Source organism: Drosophila suzukii, chromosome 3, assembly GCF_043229965.1.
Source record: "Drosophila suzukii chromosome 3, CBGP_Dsuzu_IsoJpt1.0, whole genome shotgun sequence".
Taxonomy (NCBI): domain Eukaryota; kingdom Metazoa; phylum Arthropoda; class Insecta; order Diptera; family Drosophilidae; genus Drosophila; species Drosophila suzukii.
In genome coordinates, this window is record NC_092082.1 from 52,227,811 (window position 1) to 52,251,263 (window position 23,453).

Consider the following 23,453-nt stretch of genomic DNA (forward strand, 5'->3'; position numbering starts at 1 on the left):
CTCAAATTATTTCAAAGCAAAAATAATACCAGCACTAAAAAATACCAAAATCGATCCCAATTATACAATATTACAATATACATATACCAAAAAGCATAAGTACAAGAAAAATAAAGACATACAAACTCCTTCATCACCGTTCCTAATCCGTATTATTGTGTTTAATTCCGCAAAGTAACCAGGTCGGTACGTGCTCCAATTTCTATTTCTCCGATCCACGACTTTTTTTTGTCGACACCTCGTTCCACTGTTCCAGAAGTGCGACAGGTTTCTTATTTTTTCGACACAAGCAAAGGCAAGTAGATTCTGGCCCAAAAAAGGACATTTTTTTTAAATGTCCGTTGGAGGTGATAACAACAAGTTGTCTATTCCACCTGCCGTAGTCCCAGGCATATCCGTAGATCCACCCAACCAGAACTAACCGCTAAGCTTGCCAATTCTCAAAGATAAATACGGCTACTGATATTCCGTTTACGAGAGATGTGGGGCTCAGGTCGCGGATATGATAGCCCAAGCTCCCCAAGTTCAAGCTGTTCCTACCCAGACCTACATTTCCTCTGGCTGTCGGCTGCCTCCGTGCGATACCGACGTTTTCACCGGAGATTATCTGCGGTGACCGACCTTCAGGGATCTGCTTACGGCCATTTATATAAACAATCCAAGGCTGACGCCAGTCGAAAAACTGTTTCTCCTGAATGCAAAAACAAGTGGCGATGCACACACTATAGTTTCGAATTCTCCCATTACTTACGATGGCTTTCGTTCAGCCTGGGCCTAACTGAGCGTTTCGAAAACAAGCGGTTGTAAGTAATTAGCCAATTAAAAATACTTTTTAATGTGCAGTCCGTTAATCAGGAATCTGGGTCAGCTATCTGTGAACTTCAACGCACCATCCAGGGTTGCCTCACGGCATTAGAAATGTCCGGAGTTCAAACCGAAAATTGGGATGGCCTCTTAGTGTACATTGGCTCCTCCAAGCTTCCTAAGCTTACGCTATCCTTGTGGGAACAGTCCCTGCATAACAGGGCCGAGATTCCGACGTGGCAGGAGCTGAACGCATTCCTTGCGGAGCGTCACCGGACCTTAGAAGCCTTAGACGACTTACGGCCGTCAGGTTTCAGTCAATCTCTGCCAAGCGCCTCGAAGAATAAATTCCTGGGTAAGAGGAAAACTATCCTGTCCGCACATGTGAACGATTTCTACAGATGACGGTCGACGAGCGGTCGGCATATATAAAGAGAAAGCAGCTGTGTCTGAACTGTTTCGCACGAGGGCATTACCTGGGATCGAATTTTAATACTCGTGCCTTAATAGATTCAGGATCAGAGGCAACCTTCATTTCTGAGCGGCTGCTAAAATTAATTAAGTTGCCTCACCAAGTAATCCGAGCCCAAGTATCAGGCTTAAACAAGACAGAATCTGCTGAATCTAAAAAGCTCTGTCAGTTTACCATCCGTTCTCCGACCAGGCCTGGCCTGCAAATAAACACAACGGCGTATGCTCTTCATCAATTAGCTGGAAACCTCCCATCTTGTCCGATTCTGCAACAGTTTCTACGGGATCTTCAGTTTTTGGGTGGATCCTAATAGGTTCCGTTCCTGCTCCAAGGGAGAATCAGATTTCCGCTTTATCCTCGCGAATCTCCCACACGGTTGACACGTCCCTGGATAAGCTTCCCACAAAATTTTGGGAGGTGGAGGATCTGCCAGTAAAAGTGGCAAAATCTTCCGATTTAACCTGTGAAGAAATTTTTCTCGGGACGACTACGAGGGACGATAACGGCAGGTATGTCGTAAGTCTTCAGTTTCGTGATCCTGAAAACGTAAAATCCGCCCTCGGTCACTCCAAATCTTCCTCGTTGTCGCAGTTCCTATAAACCAAGCAACGCCTAAAGAGGGGCAGTCAGATGATAACCAATTATAACTCTGTGATTCAAGAGTATCTCGACCTCCATCACATGAGGGTCCATCCTACCCATAATTCTGCCAGTTATTACCTTCCGCATCATGCCGTGCTCAAGCCGGAAAGTACAACCACCAAGCTGCGTGTGGTTTTCAATGCATCCAGCCCTTTAGAGAATGGGGTCAGTTTAAATGATAGCCTTCATGCTGGCCCAGTCCTACAGTCCGATCTAACTATCCAGATCCTGAAGTGGCGATATTTCCGATACGTCTACAGTGACGATATCGAGAAAATGTATCGACAGATATGGGTAGATCCGAAGCATTCCCCGTTCCAGCGCATCTTATTCCGCAACAGAGAGAGGCACCGACGGTAACTTTTGGAGTCAATTGCGCGCCATTCCTGGCGATTCGAGTCCTGCAAAGGAATATTAGCTCATATCCAACGCGATCATCTTCTGACAACAGACTTCCTTGAGATCGACACTGAGAGCACAACTAAAACTGTCGACGTTCGATGAATTCTTCTTCGTCCCACCAGATTTAGCATCGAAAATCTCCCCCACGAAACGTAAAATCCTTTCCCGAATCGCCAAGCTGTTTGACCCAGCAGGCTGGCTGGCTGACCTCAAAATTCCATTGTTGGACCGATTCCACGATTGTGCTAGCATGGTTAGCCGAACCAGCGTGTCAGTGGACAACTTTCGTTGCCAACAGGGTGACGAAGATCTCCTAGTTCACTAAGGCAGCCAATTGGTCACACGTTCAAGGAGTTCGAGGAGTTCTCCTTCAAGAGCTTTTGGACAACTCGCTTTGGTGGCATGGACCCACTTGGCTGCCACGGCCACGCGATCATTGCTCTAGCCAGGGAACCGACCTGCCGGTGACCGAGATCTAAAAGCGTGCCGTCAAAGCCCATGTGGCGTATATGCCAACAGAAGATTTGCTAGATCGCTTTCCCAAATTAGATAGAGCATTGCGGGTCCTCGCGTATGTCCATCGATTTGTCGAGCGATGTCGAAATCACCGCTTTCCCGGGTCCGTCTAGAGGCCCATGACGTTGCCGCCGCGGAACTGCTAATGACAATATGTACTCAGCGCAGGTTTTTTTCTGAAGAATACCGCTGCTTGAGTCAGAAGCGTCCTGTGCCCGCGGTAAACTCGATTCTCTCCCTGAACCCCTTTCTAGACCAGAAAGGGCTAATCAGGGCGTGCGGCCGCGTAGCGTCCTCCAACAGTTTGCGGTATGATGAACGACATTCTATAATCCAACCGTACGAGTGTGCACTCTCGCGGCTTCCGGTAAAATTTACGCATCTCATTTGCTAACATGGTATTCAGTTAGTGGTCCGTTTCACCCGGTCCAGATACTGGGTTCCGAGAATAAAGAACTTGGTAAAGGCAGTGGTTAACTCCTGCAAGGTCTGCGTTACCCACAAAACGAGATTGCAAGTCCAGATGATGGGAAGTTTTCCGAAAGAGCGAGTGTCTTTTTCCCGTCCGTTGACTTACACAGAGATTGATTACGTCGGCCCGTTTGATATAAAAAATTATACCGCAAAAGTTTGTCTCATTACAAAAGGGAATGTGTTGGTTTGCGTTTGTTTTTTTACAAAGGCCCTCCATCAAGAGCCTACATCCGACTTAACGTGGGAGTCCTCGCCAAGTCCAGATCGACAATGGAAACCCCTTCGTCGGCCGGACCGCTATCTCCCATGTCCGAGAATCCAACTGATCTCTTAGTTGGCTCCAGGGCACTTTCTTGTCGGTGGAACTCTTCTGTCCATAGTGGAACCTAAAGTAAAGGGCGAATCAAAGTCCATTCTGAACCGGTGGCAGCAATTGAAGTCTCTCCATCAACAATTCCGCAATCGATGGAAGAATGAGTACCTTAAGGAGCTCCACAAGCGCAACAAGTGGCAAGTTCCCACAGAGCCGCGTTTTCCATAGACCTTAGTCCGTAACCATTATCCACGTCATTGTTAATCAGCCCTGTTGGTTTTTCCTTATCCACACTCTAACCAGGAAAATGGCTCCCCGTCCACGTAGCGCTCAGGCATTGGATAGCAGACGTACGTAGGAATACATCCTTTTCGGAAGTGTCAGAGGTTCCAAAAGCTGAGCGCATAGAAGCGGCTGCGGGAAGTTCTCATAAACAAGTACTGCGCATACTGTCTCGCACACGAGCACTCCACTGGGAGCTGTCGTAGCGGTGACCGGTGCAGAACGTGCGACCGGAACCATCACACGCTGCTCCACATGCATAAACATGTTTCCCGGAAAAAGTCCGGCTCCCAGTAAAAGCTTCTTCTCAGCGTTCGCGATGGCAAGATCCGCCAACTTGCCAAACGCTTGCCCTCCACCGCGCTCAGCATCCTCGACACCAGCTCCGTCGCTCGCGGCACTTCTCCAACGTCATAGCGTCAACGTCCTCCCGACTGCTTTGGTTATAGTCGAGACCGGGGAGAAGACGCTCGACACCGCCGCACTCATCGATCCGTGCACCCCGACGCACCCCGCCGCGTTTAATTTGCCGACAGTAGCCCAGAAGGCGGCGTTCGGGTGGATTCTCTCCGGCACCTGTACGCCGGCTTAAGGCGTAGGCGACTGGCAAGAGTTACGAGCAAGCTTATGGTGCATATAAATCGTTTAAGACCATGAAGAAACGACATCGTCGAGGGATCCTTGATCAGCTTTAAATAAATAGCTTTCGTGTTGGAGGCTTGTTTCGCACTTCCGATTTGTAGAGGAATGGTCCGCAAAAAACAATGCCAGTGACTTCAAATAATTGAGATCCATCAAGTCGCTTCTATGGAAGATCCGCCATTATATGTTCTACTAATCGGGGCTTCGTTTGAAAGCATCTAACGCATTTGTGAACTGCCTTGTTTACCGTCTTCCTCCCCCCAATAGGCCAATATTGGGATCGAATTAGGCCAAGTAGGGCTGGGGGACCAGTGTTGACATTGCGTTCATGAAAGAGAGTAATGATGGCCCTCTATTCCTCAATCGGCCATCCACTCTAAGAAGTCCAAACTGGTCAATGAAATGCGAAAGCGGTGCGATCGAGCTAGATGAGTGTACTAATCCATTCAACTGTTAGGCGCTACCCTCGACTTCGAACAAAGCTATTGAGCTTGTCCGTTGTAAACCATGTAGACACAGGTGCCATACCTATGCTATACAAAATCCAAGAAAAGGGAAAATTTTCGTTTCGATCACAGGCCCACATAAGACGAGTGCATCGTAAAACCGCGCAATTGCAGATAAGACAGATCGCTGAATGTTAAACCGAAAAGAAGAACAGTAACTGGCCAGAAACAGGATCCCAAGCGAGGTCCAGCGTTTTGGTGAAAGTTTGTACAGCCAGAAATGATGCTGGTTTCGTTCCATTAGTAACAGTGTCTAGCTTGAACACCCGCAATTGGTCCTGAGGGGAATCCCGCCACAGAACGCATTGCAAACCGTAACACAACAGTACATTTTGCAAATGTCTCCAGTGATTGCTACTGGGTGTAAACGTAACCAAAGAAGAATCTGGAACAGTTTATGCTGAGTTACAGGACCCGCCATAAGCACGTCGTTGAGAGAATAGGCAGTTGAAAACTACGCGAAGTTTTGTGGTGGAGCTATGCACCACGCAATGATCAGGAAAGAAGTTTCAGAGACTAGTGACATACTCGTATGCCCTAAATCGAGGTATTCCTTTATGAATGCCGCATATTGAGCCTTAAAGGCTGGCCGACGATTCAGCTTTCTCTCTAGGGACAAGAATCTACGATGAGTTTGCTAGTAGGACTCTCCTAACAGATCAAGATTCAGTTTGGCAAGTAATCAAACAGAATAATCACCCGCTGGCAAACGACCGTCTAACTCTTCCTTTGTAGCACTTATAATTGGCTCGGCGCAGCTTTCCATTTCCCGAAATCGTCGAAGGAGATCATCTAACCGATCTAAACTATTCTCCTTACTAGTGAAGGGCAGATCATAAGACGACATTTGGGAGGAGCCATGGAAGAGGCCATTACCTCTAGAAACAACACAATCCAGGCCTTTCTTTTGAATTAGGGGCAATCCAGGAGGATGCTTGACTTGCCCAACGCACAACAGCTCGTAGAAAAGGCTGGCTATACTTAAGAGGGGATCATATAACTTGAAGTTAACTAACTGTATATTTTAAGGTATGTTCCAGTTTCCAATGTCGACAATTAAACTATGCCGTCGCTCGGTTTTGCCCGATGTGATTACTGCGGTAATGTTGACTGAGTATTCGGACGTTCGGGACTGCATTGTAATGTTAACCGAGTTACCATTCGTCTTAAAATTATTATCTACTATTCCTGTAACACATGCTGAAGTCCTTATCTTCTTCGTTTGAAGCTGGTTTGCGTATCGGGATGTCATTAGGTGCATCTGAGTGCCCGAATCGAGTAGAGGTCGACAAAAGAACGAAACCTCCAGAACGGTTTTTTGCTACAACGCTGTCTGATGAAAGCGATTCGTAGGCGTAAGGTTTTTAAAATTCTAACAATGGTAAAAAGAGTGATCCGCATCAAAAAAGAATGCACAGATCCAAGAGTTAAGACTTGTGGCAACAAATTGAGATCTACGCGTATTGGAAAATCGGTTACTTCCCACCGAATGCCCTGAGCATTACCTACGTCGAAATTAAATTGACGAAAGCAGGGTCCTCCAAACGCTTTCGCCATTTGTCCTGACTTTCCGGATTCAGCTTTTGAAGCAGTACTTAGGCGATGATGCATTCTGTGATTTTTTCCGTCTACGGAGCATTGAATCGGAATCACTCTACACCGCCTTTAGCCCTAGGATGTCATTAATGTGTGTCTGAAAAACCAAACGACGATTATCAAATCGGTTTTGCAACAAATTTAAATCAATAGCATAGTTGCCATCCTCAACTTCCAGCGAGCTAATGGTTTCCAGAGCAGAGTCCCTTAGACATGATCGCAGCGGCATATAGCTTCTTTTCTGTGTTGGTAAGGTCTATGGTCTAACTATGATCGTAGTGAACATAGAGTAAAACTCGAACCACCTCGAATTTTGGAAGCTCAAGATAGGCCAGTAAGGTTTCCCTACGTCGAGGTTGACGCTGCTGAAGGCCGGAAGCACTGGGAGTAATAGCATCAGCAAATGTTGAGTGCGAAAGCAATTGCGAGTCGCGCTTTTAAATTTCCCCTCGATCCGATGATTTAAGAACTTTGATGACGTTCTATCAAATCTCTCGCTCAAATCACTTTCAATTTCCTCGAAATCTAATAAGAGTGTTTGCTAGATTCGTCGGAAAGAATGTAACAGGTAGAAAGAAGCATTTCCAACCCCATAAAGAATTTATATTCTTGATCACTAGGATCACTAGTCGAGTCGATCTAGCCATGTCGGTATGAACGCTGTGATCTCGAAAATTATACAAGCTGCAGTACTGGGATTAGGCATGCAGATTCTAAAGATTCCTGCCAGAACGCTTAGCCCCTCCAATGCACAAAAAAAGGGTGGCAAAAATTTTTTTTAGTAGACATATTAGCTATGGTTGACCTTAATATCAATAATAATAATACTAATATTAATAATATTAACAATACAACAATTTCGATGTCCTAGGTGTCCTGGTTCAAGAGCTACAGGATATTGCGTACATGCAACATTGGGCAATGGTGGTATACATTTAAAGTAAAGTTGATTTTTGCCGAATATTTATATTTATGTATGAAACAATTTCTTTGGGGATTGGAGCACAAGTGCTTATTATTTGCTGCATTGACAGCTTGGAACACCAGCAAAATCTATATCTTCCTCTTGTTCCCCGTTCCGGCCAATGATTATAACCATCAAGTGGCTTTTCCTGGGTCTGCAACATAAGCTTTTCTATAGGGTTTTGATTCAGAGTTCGTAAAAGGAGATGGTGATGATGGGGATGCATTCTTTGTCAAAAGGAGTGATGATAGACGACCTCTTCTTTTGGCGACAACTGTAGTTCGTCTTGCGTTTTTTTAAATAGCTTGAACCTCGTCCGCGGTAATGAAGGTCTTTCTCACTGATAAGAGAACAATTTTTGAATCGGTTGCTTCTAATATAGGCCAATATTAATTTTTCTTTCAGAGCAATAATCAAGCCTATTGGCATAAACCAATTGTTAAAAGACAGTTTAAATATTTGGTTTACTGGCCAATTGGATGATAAAAATAGCACGATATCTAATGAAATTACCAAACCATAAGTCTTGCATGTGCCTTCTTCAAAGTAAAGAGTAAAATCATATATAATCCCAAGTCCCATTGAAAGATATTGTTTAAAACTATGTTGACCTAAGAAAAGAATGCACTATTGTGTTATTCAGAAATTTATTCACAAATAATAAGTCAAATTCATATGCAATCATTTGCTCATCTGTACTTTGGAATTTGTCCTGCTATTTTCACAATTCTCAGGCACAGTGCATTTAAATCATAGGCACTTCTTTGCATGTCATATAAATTCGTTTCCCACGTTCATCCGCAAAGAAAGTAGTAAATATTCGATGCGGGTTTTCACCGCATTGCTGCATAGTTTACCTTTTCAAGTGGTCTCGCTTTCGATAAACTCTGCACTCCTCCACTTCAAGCTCCTCAATCCAATTTTTCCATCACCTCCTGTACAACGTTTTCATTTTCATCCAAATCAAATCATTTGTCATCCAAATTGTTCAAAGTTTCTTCTATAAATTCCTCAATATTTCGATCTTTGTGTTCTTCATTTCCCTCGTCAGCCGAATCGATCTTATCAAAGTTGGAAAATCTTTTAATCTTAGCTTGAGTCAGACAGTTTGGGCGCATCTTAGAACGTGCATGGTTAGGTTAGGGGAGGTAGAAATGGTTGGACACTTGATACTAGTCCCCACACTTAGGCCACACTGGGCCCACGTGATCTCTGTGCAGATCCTTTTCCCAGGCTCATGGGTTATTTGTTTTCGCGAAGTAGTTTGTTCTTCTTAGGAAACATAAAAGTTTTTGAATATTTACGCTTGAACGGCCTCAAGGCTCGGAAGTGTGCAGATTCCTAGGGTTTGAAAGCGCTTTAGGTTTCGCGCTGGGCAGGAGCATAGGAGGTTCGATGCTCTCTTCTTCGTCTATCTGTTTGCAGCCGCGGCAGAAGTCGTGGTTACTGAGTCCCAGCCTGTGCGCATGAGTCCCTATAAAACAGTGGCCCGTGAGGGCATTTAGGATAGTGGAGATGCCTTCCCTATTACATTGTAGGAGAGTTTTAGTTCTTTTCGAGTTGTAATTTGGCCACGTGAGTCTAGAATTGTTGCACGTTGAGATTGAGTTCCAACGGTTGTTGGAGAGGGTGTACAGTCTCTGCCTGCGATGCAGCTAACAGGTAGCCACAGGCCACCGTCTCCTTATCGCGAAGGATTTCGGCGGTTGTTCCTTGTCTTGCTAGCTCGTCTACTATGCAGTTGCCCTCAATATTTCGGTGTCCAGGCACCCAGATAAGGTTGATTCTCAGATGAGTGGCCATCTCGTTCAGAGATAGTTTTTGAGTTTGTTGTGTAAAGTGGAGAGCCCTGAGGGCTGCTTGCCTATCCGAAACGATGAAAATGTCTATGTCGTGATGTTCTGATGTGTGAATTGTAAATACGATGACTTCCGCTTGGAAAACACTACAGTGGTCTGGTAAGCGGAATGAGACTTTTATGTCTAGTTCGGGAGAGAAGACGCTACCATCTGTTTGGGAGTTAGGCTTGGAGCCGTCTGTGCATATGTTGAGGGCGTTTTCGAATTGGTGTGGGAGGTTGTCCCAGTCTGCACGGGTGCATATGAAGATCTTGTATCTTCTTTCGACGTTGACTATGGGTGGAACGTAGTCTGTATTATGTGGTATGGATATCTGGTTTGTTAGGATACTGGAGTGACTCGTAGAGCCTGTTGTCCATGCCGCTGCTTCGCGGAGCCTAAGCGCTGTTGCAGATTCCCAGCTTTTGACAAGTAGGTCCAGGGGTTGGAGGTCGAGGATTGTGCTTAGTGCTTCAGTGGCGGTGGTGCGGAGCGCCCCATTGATGCAGAGTTCTGCGCTTCCTTGGATCTTGGGGAGGATGCTGAGGTTACAATTATTTTCTAGGGAAGACAACCATAGATGGTGCCGTAGAGGAGAATGGGCCTGACTATTGCAGTGTATAGCCAGTGAACTATAATGGGGAGAAACCCCACTTCCTCCCTATGGCTTTTACAAGCGAAGCGAGCTACGTCCGCTTTGCGTGTGCGATCTAGGATGTTGTCTGTCCAGTGCAGCTTTTTGTCAAGGATGACACCTAAGTACTTTGCTTGATTGCTAAGGGTTAGGCGCGTTTGGTGTAGTTTTGGGAGAATTAGATTTGGTATCTTATACTTCCTTGTAAAAAGAACTAGTTCGCTCTTTTCTGGGCTTACTCCCAGTCCTTGAGAGGGTGGATAGGGCTGTCTCCATCAGATTGCAAAGAGTTTGCGGGAATTTACCCTGCAGTAGGATAACCACCTCATCCGCGTAGGCTTCCACTTTAGTGGCCGCCTCTTCTAGAAGTGATAGTAGTTTGAAGAGGTGAGAGTACACCCCCTTGTGGGGTTCCTCTGCTGACATTCCTGGTCGAGTGGGCTGATCGTACAGTGGAGTACACTACTCTGCTGGTAAGCATGGTGTGTATGAGTCCCACTATGGGCCGTTCAATGCACAGTTCAGTCAGAGCGCCAGTAATAGCCGGTGGGGTGACGTTGTTGAAGGCGCCATCTATGTCTAGAAACGCTGCTAGAGAGTATTTCTTATTGCGGAAACCTCTCTCTAAACTAAATACTAGATGTGGAGGTCGAGGGCGGTATCTGTTGATCTGCCTTTACGGTACGCGTGCTGTGCGTCGGAGAGTAGGCTTGGGTTGATGGTTAGCCTGATATGGGTCTTGAACAAGAAGGAAGAGAGATTTATCGGGCGGAAGTTCTTTGGGTTGGTGTGGGAGGGCTTTCCCAGCTTTCGGTATTAAAATTACTTTAACGTCCAGCCACCTTGTTGCAATGTGGTTTAGAGAAGGTCAGCCGTGGAAGATGGCTGTCAGCCAGGGTAGGCATACGAGTATATCTAGTGTCCGTTGTAGCTGGGCCGAGAAGAACCCGTCAGGGCCGGGGGACTTGAAGGGCTCAAAAGAGTTAATAGTCCACTTAATGCGGACAGGGTTCGAGATGTTGTCTATGCTCTGGTCGTCAAGGTTCTCCTCTATGTAGAGGTCCTCCACTAGGGAAGTGCGTGTCTAACAGGAGTTCAAGGGTTTCCTGATTGTTTTCCGTCCAGCTGTCAGCATTGGTTTTTAGGTAGCCAATGGTTGCTGGAGATTTTACTAAAAATCTTCTGAGTCTGAGTCTACTACAGAATTAAGCCCATGCTCTTCGTTTTGATATTCTTATTTCCTTTTTGTATAGTCTTAGCTTTGTATGGTATAACAGGAAGATTCGCTGTTGTTGTATTTAGCTCTATTGAAATAAGCTCTACACGTTCTTTTCACCATGACGGTTTTTGCTTTGCTTTGGCTGTTCTGCTTGGGCAAGCCCTTTTTATGGCCTCATCGCAAATGTCAGTGAAAGTATAAACTAGGCTTTCTAATTCTTGACCATTGAGTACGTGCGTCGGTGGAGCGTGTAAGTTCCTATTGAGGAGATTTTTGTAGTATCCCCAGTTGGTTAATCTTAGATTAGTAATGTTCTCGGCGGGAGGACAGTCTGGAGTTATTGAAAATTCTATGTATCGGTGGTCTGAGAATGAGTGCTCGATCCCCACCTTCCACGCTTCTAGCTGGTAAAGTAGGGGATCAGATATTAGTTTAATGTCTAAAACTTCCCTCCTATTTCTAGTGATGAAAGTTGGGAGATTACCTTTGTTGCTGATTAACAGATTTGATTGAAGGAGATAGTCGTAGAGTAACTCACCCCTTTCGTTTGTGTTTGTACTTCCCTAATGCGTGTGGTGTGAGTTATTGTCCCTTCCAAGGATGAGTTCCTTAGATAAGTGTGCATGTATGAGTTGCTGTGTTGTGGTGTTTGGAAATGGCCCGTCATAGTCGTGAGCCAGATAGAATGATGCTATGGTGTGATGAGTGTGTTCGTTTAGCTCCAGTCTGACCGTACGGAGGTCGCCTTCGCTAAACTGTGGAATAAGAAATGTGTTAATATGTGTCTTTGTAAGAATGCAAGTTCTGGTTTTACCCTTACCCTTGGAGTAAAATAGCTTATATAGGGGGGTTGATAAGCCACAGATGTTGTTACCAAATATCCATAGCTCTTTAATGAGGACTACGTCTATTTTGCCTGTTGCCAGGCGGATGAGGAGGGCAGCGGATACTGCCTTGCTGTGGTGCAGGTTAATCTGTAGAAACTGCACCATCTTTAGGACCGTGATCGGGCTGGGTACCCGCGTTTCCTCAGCAACAGTCAGTTCTGTTGCGCTGCGAGGGGTTCCAAGCAGGCCTGGCTCAGGAGGATTACCACGTTCATGGTGACGCGCTCTGTTCTCTCCACCTTAACCACCTTCCAACCATCTGTTGGAAGCTTCGGGTTTAACCTAGTCAGCAGGATAGTTCCTGGCTCAGAGGGTTCAGACGGCAGCCACACTCTCTCGGTCGAGACGGGTCTACCCCGGGGTAGACCTCGCCAACTTAGTGATGGCAGCCTTGTAAAGTGCTGCCGATCTCTCGTCTTCACAGGTTTTCTTTTTCTTGTTTTTCAATGTTGCATATACGCAGCCCCACCTTTTTTTTAAATATTACAGATAAAGTAAATAATATATACGTGCGGGGATTATTTTAAATACTTACACACCTTTTTTATTTAGATGTTGAACTTGGCATTAGGATGAAGTAATTATTGTAATGTCTTTAAACACCTTTAAAAGCCACATATTTTTGCACAATGAATATGTCTTTTAACTGAACGAGTGTGCTTACCGAACAACTAGCTTACTCAACACATGAAAGTTATATGACACATTATTTAGGGTCACTAACCCAATTTATAAACACCTTTGAGCGAAATAAATCTGACTGACTCCGAGTTATATTAGTGGTGAGCTATTTTTTTCAACTGCGCTTCCAACTTATTCACACCCAGATCAGTTTCACAGACTCCGCATCAAACGGATACTGTTAAGATCCAAGCCGATATTAAAGGCACAAGAGCCCTGAAGTCCGCTAACGTAAACACAAGATCCCCAAAGTGATCCCTAAAGCCCGCTAACGTAAACACCAATTTCCAATTTATTCTCAAATTTCATCATTCTACTTTCTGACTTTTTTGAGTCACTCTCTTAATTAATTTTGAGATAAATCTCTTAAGCCGAGGTTTGATTATTGATTATTACACTCGAGGCAAGGCAGTCCGTTTTTGAGAATCGAGTCGAGCAATTGAAACGAGTGAAAAGTAAAGAGCAGTGAATATATAATAAGTTCGACCTATAATATTTTAATAGTGAATAAGTAAAATTGAAAAAAAAAAAATTTTATTTAACAAATTCACAAGTGAGAAAGTTAACTGGCGCATAACGTGGAGCCGCGTGACTGAAATTCCAAAAGGAGTTTTTAAAATAAAAACAAAAAAAGGTTTTAAATTGGAAAAAGTATCAGTGCGGTCGAAAACCCGATACAACTGACGAAAGACGACAAAAAATAATAATAAGGTGGAAAATAATTATTGTAATAATCCCCTTAGATCCCCAAATTAGATAACAGTGATAGTAACGAGAACAATTTGTCAAAATATAAACTAATAAAATTATCAAAACATAAAAAACCATCATAAAAAAAGATAATAAAAAAACAGGCTGAAGACCAATCCCTGGCAAAAATAGTTAAAAAGTTCAAAAACCATAAAAACAATAAGATAAGGACGACAGGATCATCAATCAAGAGAAAGATGACTCCAAAACAGGATCATCAAGCAACAAGAAGACAAGATAAATAAACTATATTAAATTTATGTATTCGGCAGGCAACAACAGAAAATTTACGAGTAGGTAAATAAATATTTACTGTTGCGGGCCGAAGTGATAAATTTAATATAGTTTTTTATTTTATCGAATGTAATATCATTTTTCGTCTGTTGATATCAGAAATTCTTGTTGAAGGCGCGTTCGCCACTACTTTTTACCTCGTTAAGATGTGTTTTTGTTTGATAGTATTTAGTATAACAGCTACGCTATGTGGTCTCCGTTTTATACTATTTCGTATACATATAAAACGAATCTAGAGAGGTGTAGTATACTTATTAAGGTATTTTTCGAAACCGTTAGTATACATTTTATACTATTTCGTATATATACACATATTTATATATTTCGACAATATAGCAATAGACAATTATAAATACAGGTCAAAATACGAATAGACAAGATACGTAAAGTAAAACTCATTAGTTACTAGGTAGGGTAGTATTATTTACTATGTTTATGCTAAGGGTTTCATGATATCTAGAAAGCGTGAAATAACGTATGCTCCTGTTTATGCGACTCGGCCGAATTCATGCTTTTTATCAATCTCAGCTGACAGATATGCCGGACCGGTGGAAAATGGTGTTAGCGATTATTAAACCGAATATTTTTTTCGATTCGCATGAACTAATCTTGCTAGTATAAAAGATAAGGTGTGTGCAAGTCAGTATAAAATTTTTTCTACCGTCAAAACAAAAGATGAAAACAAGTTTCTATTGGCACTGAATGAAAAAATAATTTGTTAAATGTAAGGTGTATTTATATATTTATATCGATCTGGCAACTCCGATAATTGTATAGAGTTACCGGAGTTTAATTGGCACCATTTCACGATTTGAGGTTGAATTCATAGTCAACTTTCCTGTGTTGTTCAAATTCACGAAATGGCGTTTATGCACACACGAATCGGCTGAAATCGCGAAATGAAAGCGTGAGTTCGGCATCGCATAAACACAGTAATTGATTTAAAGATAGGAAGTGAGTCGGTAGTAGATATTAGTTGATATAGTTGATATATATACAATCATTGCAAAGTACTCTAAAAGGTTCATGCATTGCATAACTACAGATACAGTGACTTAATACTAAAGAAATATATACTGTGTTTATGCGATGCCGAATTCACGCTTTCATTTCGCGATTTCAGCCGATTCGTGTGTGCATAAACGCCATTTCGTGAATTCGACAACACACGAAAGTTGACTATGAATTCAACCTGAAAGCGTGAAATGGTCACAATTAAACTCCGGTAACTCTATATAATTATCGGAGTTGCCAGATCGATATAAATACATAAATACACCTTACATTTAACAAATTTTTAGTTCATTCAGTGCCAATGGAAACTAGTTTTCATCTTTTATTTGGACGGTAAAAAAATGTTATACTGGCTTGCACACACTTTATCTTTAATACAAGCAAGATTATTTCATGCGAATCGAAAAAAAATAATCGGTTTTATAATCGCTAACACCTTTTTCCACCGGTCCGGCATCTCTGTCAGCTGAGATTGATAAAAAGCATGAATTCGGCTGTGTCGCATAAACAGGAGCAAATTTTATTTCACGCTTTTAAGAAATCATGAAATCCTTAGCATAAACATAGTAATAGTTTCTAGTGAATCTATTTGGCACATTCTCCGCATCACCATGAATAAGATTTCTATTAAACGTAATACGAAGCATAGTTCTACGGTAAGCTAATGATGGTAAGTTATTTAAGGTAGTCTACTAGAGAAAGATGGTAGTACTAGGCTTGTATCCCAGTTAAGTCTCCGAAGTTTTTCTGCACAGACTTAATCCGGTCTATATGCACCCCATATTGGGGACTTCAAACAGGATCGCAGTACAATAAACAAGGTCTTTGTGACATATTTTTGCACTTTTTAATTTTAGAATAAACTTACATGTTGACTCGGCACAAATTTCACGAGAATGTACGATTAAACTCACCGAGATAAATCATCATAATAATCATTAACACGTCGAAAAACGACAAATCTGGTATCATTTTCTGTGTTCGTATAATTGCTATTATCCTGGTTTCACACCAAAATATATGTTCGAATAATCGCTATTGTCCAAGTTTCACACCATGAAAAACTATTTTATCTTCATATTATAAATCATTAACATATAATAATTAGTATAAGCTTAATACTATTAAGTGTTGGCATGAAACTATTTTGTAATAACTAGAAACTACGTTTTCTTAATACTACATGAAGTTTTTTTTAAAGCCACAAGAATAATAATAAACTAAATAGTCGAATATGACTAGTTTAAAAATAACACTACAGGCTGGCGCTTTATACTCCTTTGTAGAGCACTTACATAGTGTAAGTAAAAAGTAAAGGTAAAGTACAGATGAAACTAATTAGTGTTGAGCTAATACTTACATTTTCATACTTACTTTTTTAACACAACGCCTATTAAATGTAAACTTTTGGTTTTTTTTGGGTGCAGAGAAACAATAATAATTAGAGGGTTAAGAAAGACAATAATCAGAACAAAAATACTTATAGTAATTATAATGAATTTAAAATTAACTCCTGAAAACCGGACAGGTTTAATCAACGAAAACAGAGGAACACTTATTGGCAGCCAAAAAATAAGCCAGAGCCAATGGATTTTGACGATTCAGAGTCTAAAGGGCCAATAAAGCATATAATCAAGGCTATAACAAATATCAAAATAACAATTATAACCAGATCAAGTGGGATCAAACTAAAAGAAATGAAACCCAGAACACTTAGCAAGGTCAACTCCAAAATAATAGGCTACGAACGGGAACTGTTAACCAACCGGCTAACAAGACCATAAGACTCAAAAAATTGAGGAGGACCATTTTTTTAGACAAAAGCAGGAGTAGGCTTTCCCAACTTAAGCCTAGCACTCAGATTGGCTAAGAGTGTCACTAGTCAATATATCATATTCTTTGTAGTGTGCCCGAAGTTTTCAAAGCTCACCCGCAATTGGAGAAATTTAAAAAGGAGGAGTCTCCTGGTACATAAAGAAATTAAATTGAAAATATATGAAATGTTCAACGAATGTTGTTATTTATGTATATTAGTAGTTTAAAACTTCCCTTTCGTCCCACGGATGCTTCGCCATCTTACCCGCCCCCACCGCAGTCCAGCTCCGAGTCCCAATAGGCATATTGGACCTTGAGAAAGTGGGAGCCGGATTGGGAACGGGGTTGATTAGCTGATGCTGCAGGAAGTCGCCCAGCATCCTGGCAGTGGCTGGCTATGGCTTCTCTAATTGTTCCCTAACGGGCGCCCTATTTTCCTCCTCCCTATAGAAACCAGCGGGTACTCCAGCTCCGCTTAAGCTGCCAAGTAGCTGGTGGTGGTGGTGTACGGAGTCCTAATAGAGAGGTCGTCGAAGATCATTTTACTGGCGGTTCTGCTAAAACTTCTATTAGTACAACGCAACCAAATTCTTTTGCAGGATGTCCATGTAGAGAGCGAAGTCCCACTCGGCATGTTCCTTCCCACTGGGATTCTCTAGTGGATCTCCTAAAGCACTTCGATTGTTCCACGGACTTGCACCTGTTGTGGAATTGCTTCCTGTCGTGAAATCCCACAATAAAGGGCCACAGCTTGGATTAGGCTTCTTATTTCATCTGCACTGACCTCCTGCCGTCGATTTCCATTTTAAAGCCTAGTACTCACATCGACGAAAACCGCGAGCCAACCATAGGATTGAGCGAGAGGCAAATACGCGGCTAAAGCTTTTCGTCGGATCTGTTTTTCAGCGCGCTACTCAGATGAGCTAAGGAAATACCAGAAAAAATACCTGATTTTGCGTGTGAACTTTCGATGAACGCCGTTAGCCGCGGCCCAAAGAATAAGAAATTTAATCTTTGGCTGTGTTGGTGCAGAAGCGGGTGGAAACAAAAATTCAAAAATGGAAAAAAAACCACGCCAAAAATGCCATCAGGAGTTTAGTTCTGAGGAAAAAGTGAGCTTAATCCAAGCTGTGGAGGAGCGCCCAGTGTTGTGGGACTTGACCCACAAAAAGCATTTCGATGCTGTTTTTATGAAGAGAACCTGGGAGGAGATTGCGCTGGTCATTGACAAAGATTGTAAGTTATAATTTTGCATTATTAAACATTTGTGAACATAAGTATATAATATATACTTATTATGCTTAGATAATAGTTGCAAGCTGGCTTGGAAGTCCCTGCAGGACAGCCTTAAGTATCACAACAAGGTCAGAAAGCAGAAGAGTGGAAGAGCTGGAGGAGATCTACTGGAGAAGCCCAGTGGAAAAGAGTGTGCCGAGTGGGAATTCGCTCCGTACATGGACTTCTTGCCGGACGTGTCCTCGCAAAGAAGGTAGGTTCTGGCCAAATGAATTTGGTTACGTTTTACTAATCATTTCAATTATAGCAGAGCCACCGCGATCTCAGACGAGATCTCTATTGAAGACTGGACACTGGACTCCACCACCATCAGCTACTCTGCAGCTGAAGCGAAGCTGGAGGCCGCTCTAGAGGTTGAGGTACCCGAGGAATTGTATACCTACGTAAGTTGCTCTTCTCTTGTTTGATTTTGTAACATTTATATGATTTTACTTTCACTTTCATAGGGAGGAGGAAAAAAGCCAACCCCAAAGAAGAGAAAGCTGGATGGTGTCGGCTCACCAGCCGTGGCCATGTGTAACATGCTGGGGGAATTCCTGCAGCATCAGCGAGACAACACCACTCTATCAAGGCCCATATTGGCCTATTGGGGTGGGGAGCTGAACGCCATGCGTCCGGAAGATGCTGCCAGGGTGGAGAAGAAGATGACGCAGCTTCTGTGGGACGAAAAAGAATCCCTTTATTACTAATTTAGATTAATAAAAACATTTGTTGAACATTTCAATTATTATACCCGTTACTCGTAGAGTAAAAGGGTATACTAGATTCGTCGGAAAGTATGTAACAGGCAGAAGGAAGCGTTTCCGACCCCATAAAGTATATATATTCTTGATCAGGATCACTAGCCGAGTCGATCTAGCAATGTCCGTCAGTCTGTCTGTCCGGATGAACGCTGAGATCTCGGAAACTATAAGAGCTGGGCTATTGAGCTTTGGCGTGTAGATTCCTGAGCTTCTTACGCAGCGCAAGTTTGTTTCAGCAGAGTGCCACGCCCACTCTAACGCCCACAAACCGCCCAAAACTGTGGCTCCTACAGTTTTGATGCTAAAATAAAAATTTTAACTGAAATGTATTTTTCTCATCAATACCTAACGATTGACCAAAAAAAAAAAATTGGCACGCCCACTCTAACGCCCATAACGCTTAAATCCGTCTACCGCCGGTAGGTGGCGTATTTTAATCTCGCTTTGCTGCTTGCATATCTCCATTTCCCTTTGGGACCTTTAGCTGAGTAACGGTTATCTGAAAGTCAAGGTACTCGACTATAGCGTTCTTCCTTGTTTTATTTTATTTTCTTCATACACCAGCAGACTCGTCTTGCCAAGGTACTTGAGAATACCCAGAACTAACGTTTAGATATTCCATCAAGTTGCTTCGAACTTCCTTGCTGAAATCTTGGGGGCGACCTCGTCGGCAGGCTCGCAGGTCGACAAGCACGTTGCTCGGTACTTCGTGCAACGTGTAAGTTGTAAGACTTTTCCGCATCAAAAAATTATGCAGGGCACAACAGGCTGCAATAACTTTCTGAGACTTGCTCGGGTTACTCAGCAAAGTGCGTTGCACAGCCATCCACCGTGCAGGTCTTCTATGCAGGTCCTTGCCACTGTATGGCTTCATAATGCGCTTATGAAGGGGAAACGCATCATCGCCGATTATGAAGTAGGGAGTTCGGTGCCTGTTTATCACTTTGTCCTCTGGAAACGGTAGCTCATCCAAAAGTAGGGGTTTTCAAGCGTACTGTGGGAAAAAGCGTTCATGTCTCCCTCGCTTCCGAACGCCCCGGCTTCTATGTAAGTGAACCGGTAGTAAGCGTCGCAAATTGCCATAAGCGCAATCCCTACATTAGAATAGATTTACTTATTACATTTTCTTTGATATTTAAAAGTACATACCTTATAATTGTAAAAAATCGCCGCATGCTTCCCGTCGACGGCACCAAGACAGCTTGGAAAGTTCCATTCGTCCTTGAAGTCTTTCGCCCACCTCAGCATGTTATCGGTGGTCCACTTCGGAAATTCCCCTTGCAACTTAGTCGAAATTGCTGTGCAAACGTGGTAGAGGACGATTCCGAAATGTTGCTTGCTGATCCAATAAGTGGATCCAACATGGCGTTGCAGATCTCCAGAAGCAAGAAATCCAACAAAGGAATATTAAATCACAATATTAAAATACAATAATGGTATCAAAGTCTAAACATATATGTATATATATTCTATTTACTCCAAAACGATGGCCAACTTTGCTTTTAGCGGTATGGCATCTGGCCGGGTGTTCCGTTTGGGGATAAGGTATTCTCCACCGATCCAAAGAGTGCTTTGAAGCTGCTTTCCGGCATATGGAAGAAAATGGATGGGGTGTTAACCAAGTTCTAAAACTTTAAAATAGAAGAAAATGCTCATAGGTGCAAGAGTATTTCTTTATTATTCAACAATCTTACTTACGTCTGAAGCATAGCGGCCTTTGAAGGAGCGTTCCTTGAGATACGGGATCACCGAATATTTCCGCCTTTGTGTCCTTTTTTCCGCCTCCTCCTGCTCTTCTGCGGCAATGCACATCGCCATGCCAACTGCAAAGGTAAAGCTTGCATCCTTGGTCTTCCACATTTTGTAACTTTTAAATTTTCAATTTGTTTGATTTTTGTTTGACAACAAACCCAGATGATTGACAATTAGACCATGCTATATGGTTTGCGGATGAACTCTGAAAAAATCGGTCACACTACAAAAAATAAGATTTTTCGACTAGTGAAATTTCTTAAGCCTAATACTCAGATCGGCTAATAGTTTCACTAGTCGAAAAATCTTATTCTTTGTAGTGTGACCGAAGTTTTCAAAGTTCACCCGCAATGCATATAGCATGGTCTTACTGTCAAGTAGCTGAGTTTGTTGCCAAACGGAAAACAAATCAATTGGAAAAATTAAAAAAGGAGGAGTCTGCGATATTTAAAGAAATTTAAATAAAAATAAATGGAATGTTCAACGAATGTTTTCACTCATGTAAATAAGTAGTTTAAAGATTCCTTCTCGTCCCACGGATGCTTCGCCATCTTTCCCGCCACCGCAGTCCAGCTCCGAGTCCCAATAGGCATATTGGACCTTGAGGAAGTGGGAGAACGGGGTTGATCCGCTGATGCTGCAGGAAGTCGCCCAGCATCCTGGCATTGGCTGGCTATGGCTTCTCCAATTGTTCCTTAGCGGGCGTCCTGTTTTCCTCCTTCCTATAGAAGCCAGCGGGTCCTCCAGCTCCGCTTAAGCTTCCTAGTAGCTGGTGGTGGTGGTGTCCGGAGTCCAAATGGAGAGGTCGTCGGAGATCGTATTACTGGTTGTTCTGTTAAAAAGATACTTCTATTAGTACAACGCAACCAAATTCTTTTGGCCAGATCTTACCTTCTTTGCGAGGACGCGCCCGGCAGGATGTCCATGTAGAGATCGAAGTCCCACTCGGCATGTTCCTACCCACTGGCATTCTCTAGTGGATCTCCTTCAGAACCTCAACTATTCTGCGAATTTGCCCCTTTTGTGGAATTGCTTCCTGTCGGTGAAATCCCACAATAAAGTTCAGAAGCTTGGATTAGGCGTCCTATTTCATCTTCACTTACCTCCTGCATCCGATTTTGGGGTTTTCCTTTAATTTTGAATTTGTAGTTTCCACATCGCCTTTGATCGAACACCGCCAAAGATTAAATTTCTTATACTTTGGGCCGCGGCTAACGGCGCTCATCGAAAATTCACTCGCGAAATCTGGTATTTTTTTCTGGTATTTCCTTAGCTCATCTGAGTACCGCGCTGAAAAACAGACCCGACGAAAGCGTTAGCCGCGTATTTGCCTCTGGCTCACTCCTATGGCTAGCTCGCGGTTTTCGTCGATGTGAGTACTAGGCTTTAATAAAAATGGAAGTAAAATACTAAAAAGTTAAAAATATCATCATCATCATCAGATTCTTATGAATAAAACCGACATTCAGAAAACCTCATACTCAATAAACAATAGGAAATACGAATTTCTGAGAATGCCTTTTGGGTTAACAAACGCTCCAAGAATATTCCAACGAGCAATGGATACGTAAAACTTCAATAGAGTTTGATGATTCCGCTCTAAAAACTGAAAAATCAAAGTTCTTTAAATTAGAAACTAACATAAAATATCCAATTCCTAAAAATATTTGAGAGCTTAGGAGATTTCTTGGCCCTACAGGACATTACAGAAAATTTGTCCAAAATTACGCAAAGATTGCGAAAACTTAAACAAAATATTTAGAAAACCAAAATGTCCTTGCCTCCAGGGCAATGCCTTTCGAGACAATAAACGCCTGTCCCTTGCTCTATCCCGGATGGTCCCACTAGGTTCTGCTGCCTAGCAGCTCACTATCGCCTAGCTCAGATGAACGTTCGCTCTGCGATGAGCTCTGCGCGGCGATCGTGACGTGGCCGCCGGTGATGTCTGTTGGCGTCGATGCCGAGGTCCTCTGCGTTGTTTCTTGTCTTGCGTGCTCTTGGACAAACCGCAGTTCCGGGACTTGCTGAACCGCCTCTTCAGGACAACTCCTCTTGAATGCCTCAACGGGTCGATCGCTCGCCCTTCCTGACTGGTAGTTTGGTGCTCTGGCACTCGGGGTTTTTGGCAGTTGCTTTTCCTGCACTTCGCCGGTAATTTAAGGGCTCTCCTGGACAACGCCTCTTGAAACAACAAATCGATCGACCACTCGTCCATCGCGCCCCCCGATCTCACGGTTTCTCGTCGTAGGACTCTATTGTTTGACTCTGACAGACCCGCCGGGCGATACGACAGGGTGCGGTCGTGACAAAGTTGGAAACAAATCGCCTTGACATAGCCGTGTGATGGCTTCCGGACCTCAGCTAATTGTGTCTCAATTCGGAGAATCCTGATGTCCCAATCCCGAACGTCTATATGTAGCGATCTTTATCCTTGTAGGTTTCCCACGGCGCTGCTTCCGACGACTGGACCTGTGCTGACTTACTGCTGTTTGACTTGGTATTTCGACTTTTACAATTCAGAAATAGTGGCGAATTGACACTCTCAAAACTCTCTCGAACTGACTTCTAAAAACTATCTTGAAATGAATTCTACAAACTCTCAAGAACTGAATTCTCCAAACTGTCTTTTCCCGCAGTGCCATTACTACGCGTATTCGCTGCGTATCCAGCAGTGGCAGGCCTCCCTACAGGGGATCGCCGCTTCAATTTGTGCGGAGTTACTTAACTTCTCACATTCTCCCCTGCTGTTATCCTGTGAGTCCTCGTAGCCTTTGAGTGAAGCGTTGCCACCTGCTCGTTGCGATGTATTACCTTTTTACCGATATTTTCAGTATTTCTTGCGCCGGGCCGGCCTCCACGGAGGCGTGGCCACCAAGGATCCTCCGTCGCTATCCCGGTCCTGGTCGATATACCAGCG

General features: G+C 43.2%; 3 protein-coding genes across 14 annotated transcripts in view; 1 reads left to right on the forward strand and 2 right to left on the reverse strand.

Moving 5' to 3' along the window:
• LOC139353178 (uncharacterized) overlaps nucleotides 1–18,765 on the forward strand; it is a 50,393-nt gene extending 31,628 nt beyond the window's left edge. For 6 of the 7 annotated variants that reach the window (XM_070996630.1, XM_070996628.1, XM_070996629.1 and 3 more), the window contains 4 exons: nucleotides 17,345–17,981; nucleotides 18,051–18,234; nucleotides 18,289–18,424; nucleotides 18,488–18,765. In XM_070996630.1, the coding sequence (XP_070852731.1) occupies nucleotides 17,804–17,981; nucleotides 18,051–18,234; nucleotides 18,289–18,424; nucleotides 18,488–18,730 (741 nt within the window). In that variant the 5' untranslated portion in view covers nucleotides 17,345–17,803 and the 3' untranslated portion in view covers nucleotides 18,731–18,765. The remainder of the gene's footprint in view (nucleotides 1–17,344; nucleotides 17,982–18,050; nucleotides 18,235–18,288; nucleotides 18,425–18,487) is intronic. The other variant, XM_070996634.1, reaches the window with a different exon arrangement.
• Nucleotides 9,195–10,511, reverse strand: LOC139352821 (uncharacterized). The gene is made up of 2 exons (XM_070995456.1): nucleotides 10,325–10,511; nucleotides 9,195–10,012 (listed from the first exon to the last, which is right to left on the reverse strand). Exons 1-2 carry the CDS (start codon nucleotides 10,509–10,511, stop codon nucleotides 9,195–9,197), a joined length of 1,005 nt encoding a protein of 334 aa, XP_070851557.1.
• A 709-nt stretch (nucleotides 18,766–19,474) lies between the features above and the next one.
• On the reverse strand, nucleotides 19,475–21,891 carry LOC139353179 (uncharacterized). 6 transcript variants are annotated; one of them, XM_070996636.1, is made up of 7 exons: nucleotides 21,640–21,890; nucleotides 21,428–21,572; nucleotides 20,695–21,368; nucleotides 20,483–20,607; nucleotides 20,262–20,362; nucleotides 19,934–20,160; nucleotides 19,475–19,878 (listed from the first exon to the last, which is right to left on the reverse strand). In XM_070996636.1, exons 4-6 carry the CDS (start codon nucleotides 20,600–20,602, stop codon nucleotides 20,070–20,072), a joined length of 312 nt encoding a protein of 103 aa, XP_070852737.1. In that variant the 5' UTR covers nucleotides 20,603–20,607; nucleotides 20,695–21,368; nucleotides 21,428–21,572; nucleotides 21,640–21,890; the 3' UTR covers nucleotides 19,475–19,878; nucleotides 19,934–20,069. The 6 variants fall into 6 exon arrangements, 4 of the variants coding, with proteins under 4 accessions (XP_070852737.1, XP_070852736.1, XP_070852738.1 ...); XR_011604340.1 differs by having other exon boundaries at nucleotides 19,934–20,415; nucleotides 21,640–21,891; XR_011604339.1 differs by having other exon boundaries at nucleotides 20,262–20,415; nucleotides 20,483–21,368; nucleotides 21,640–21,887.
• Between the last annotated feature and the right edge of the window lie 1,562 nt (nucleotides 21,892–23,453).

Excerpts from the sequence above, each read along its gene's own strand:
- LOC139353179 (XM_070996635.1), bottom strand. The coding sequence starts at position 20,644 with ATGTGGAAGACCAAGGATGCAAGCTTTACCTTTGCAGTTGGCATGGCG. Across the intron at positions 20,363-20,482 it reads AAGGCCGCTATGCTTCAGAC|CTTCAAAGCACTCTTTGGAT; the intron begins GTAAGTAAGATT and ends GCCGGAAAGCAG. Across the intron at positions 20,161-20,261 it reads AAGTTGGCCATCGTTTTGGA|ATCTGCAACGCCATGTTGGA; the intron begins GTAAATAGAATA and ends TTGCTTCTGGAG.
- LOC139352821 (XM_070995456.1), bottom strand. The coding sequence starts at position 10,511 with ATGTCAGCAGAGGAACCCCACAAGGGGGTGTACTCTCACCTCTTCAAA. Across the intron at positions 10,013-10,324 it reads CACCCTCTCAAGGACTGGGA|AAAATAATTGTAACCTCAGC; the intron begins GTAAGCCCAGAA and ends TGTCTTCCCTAG.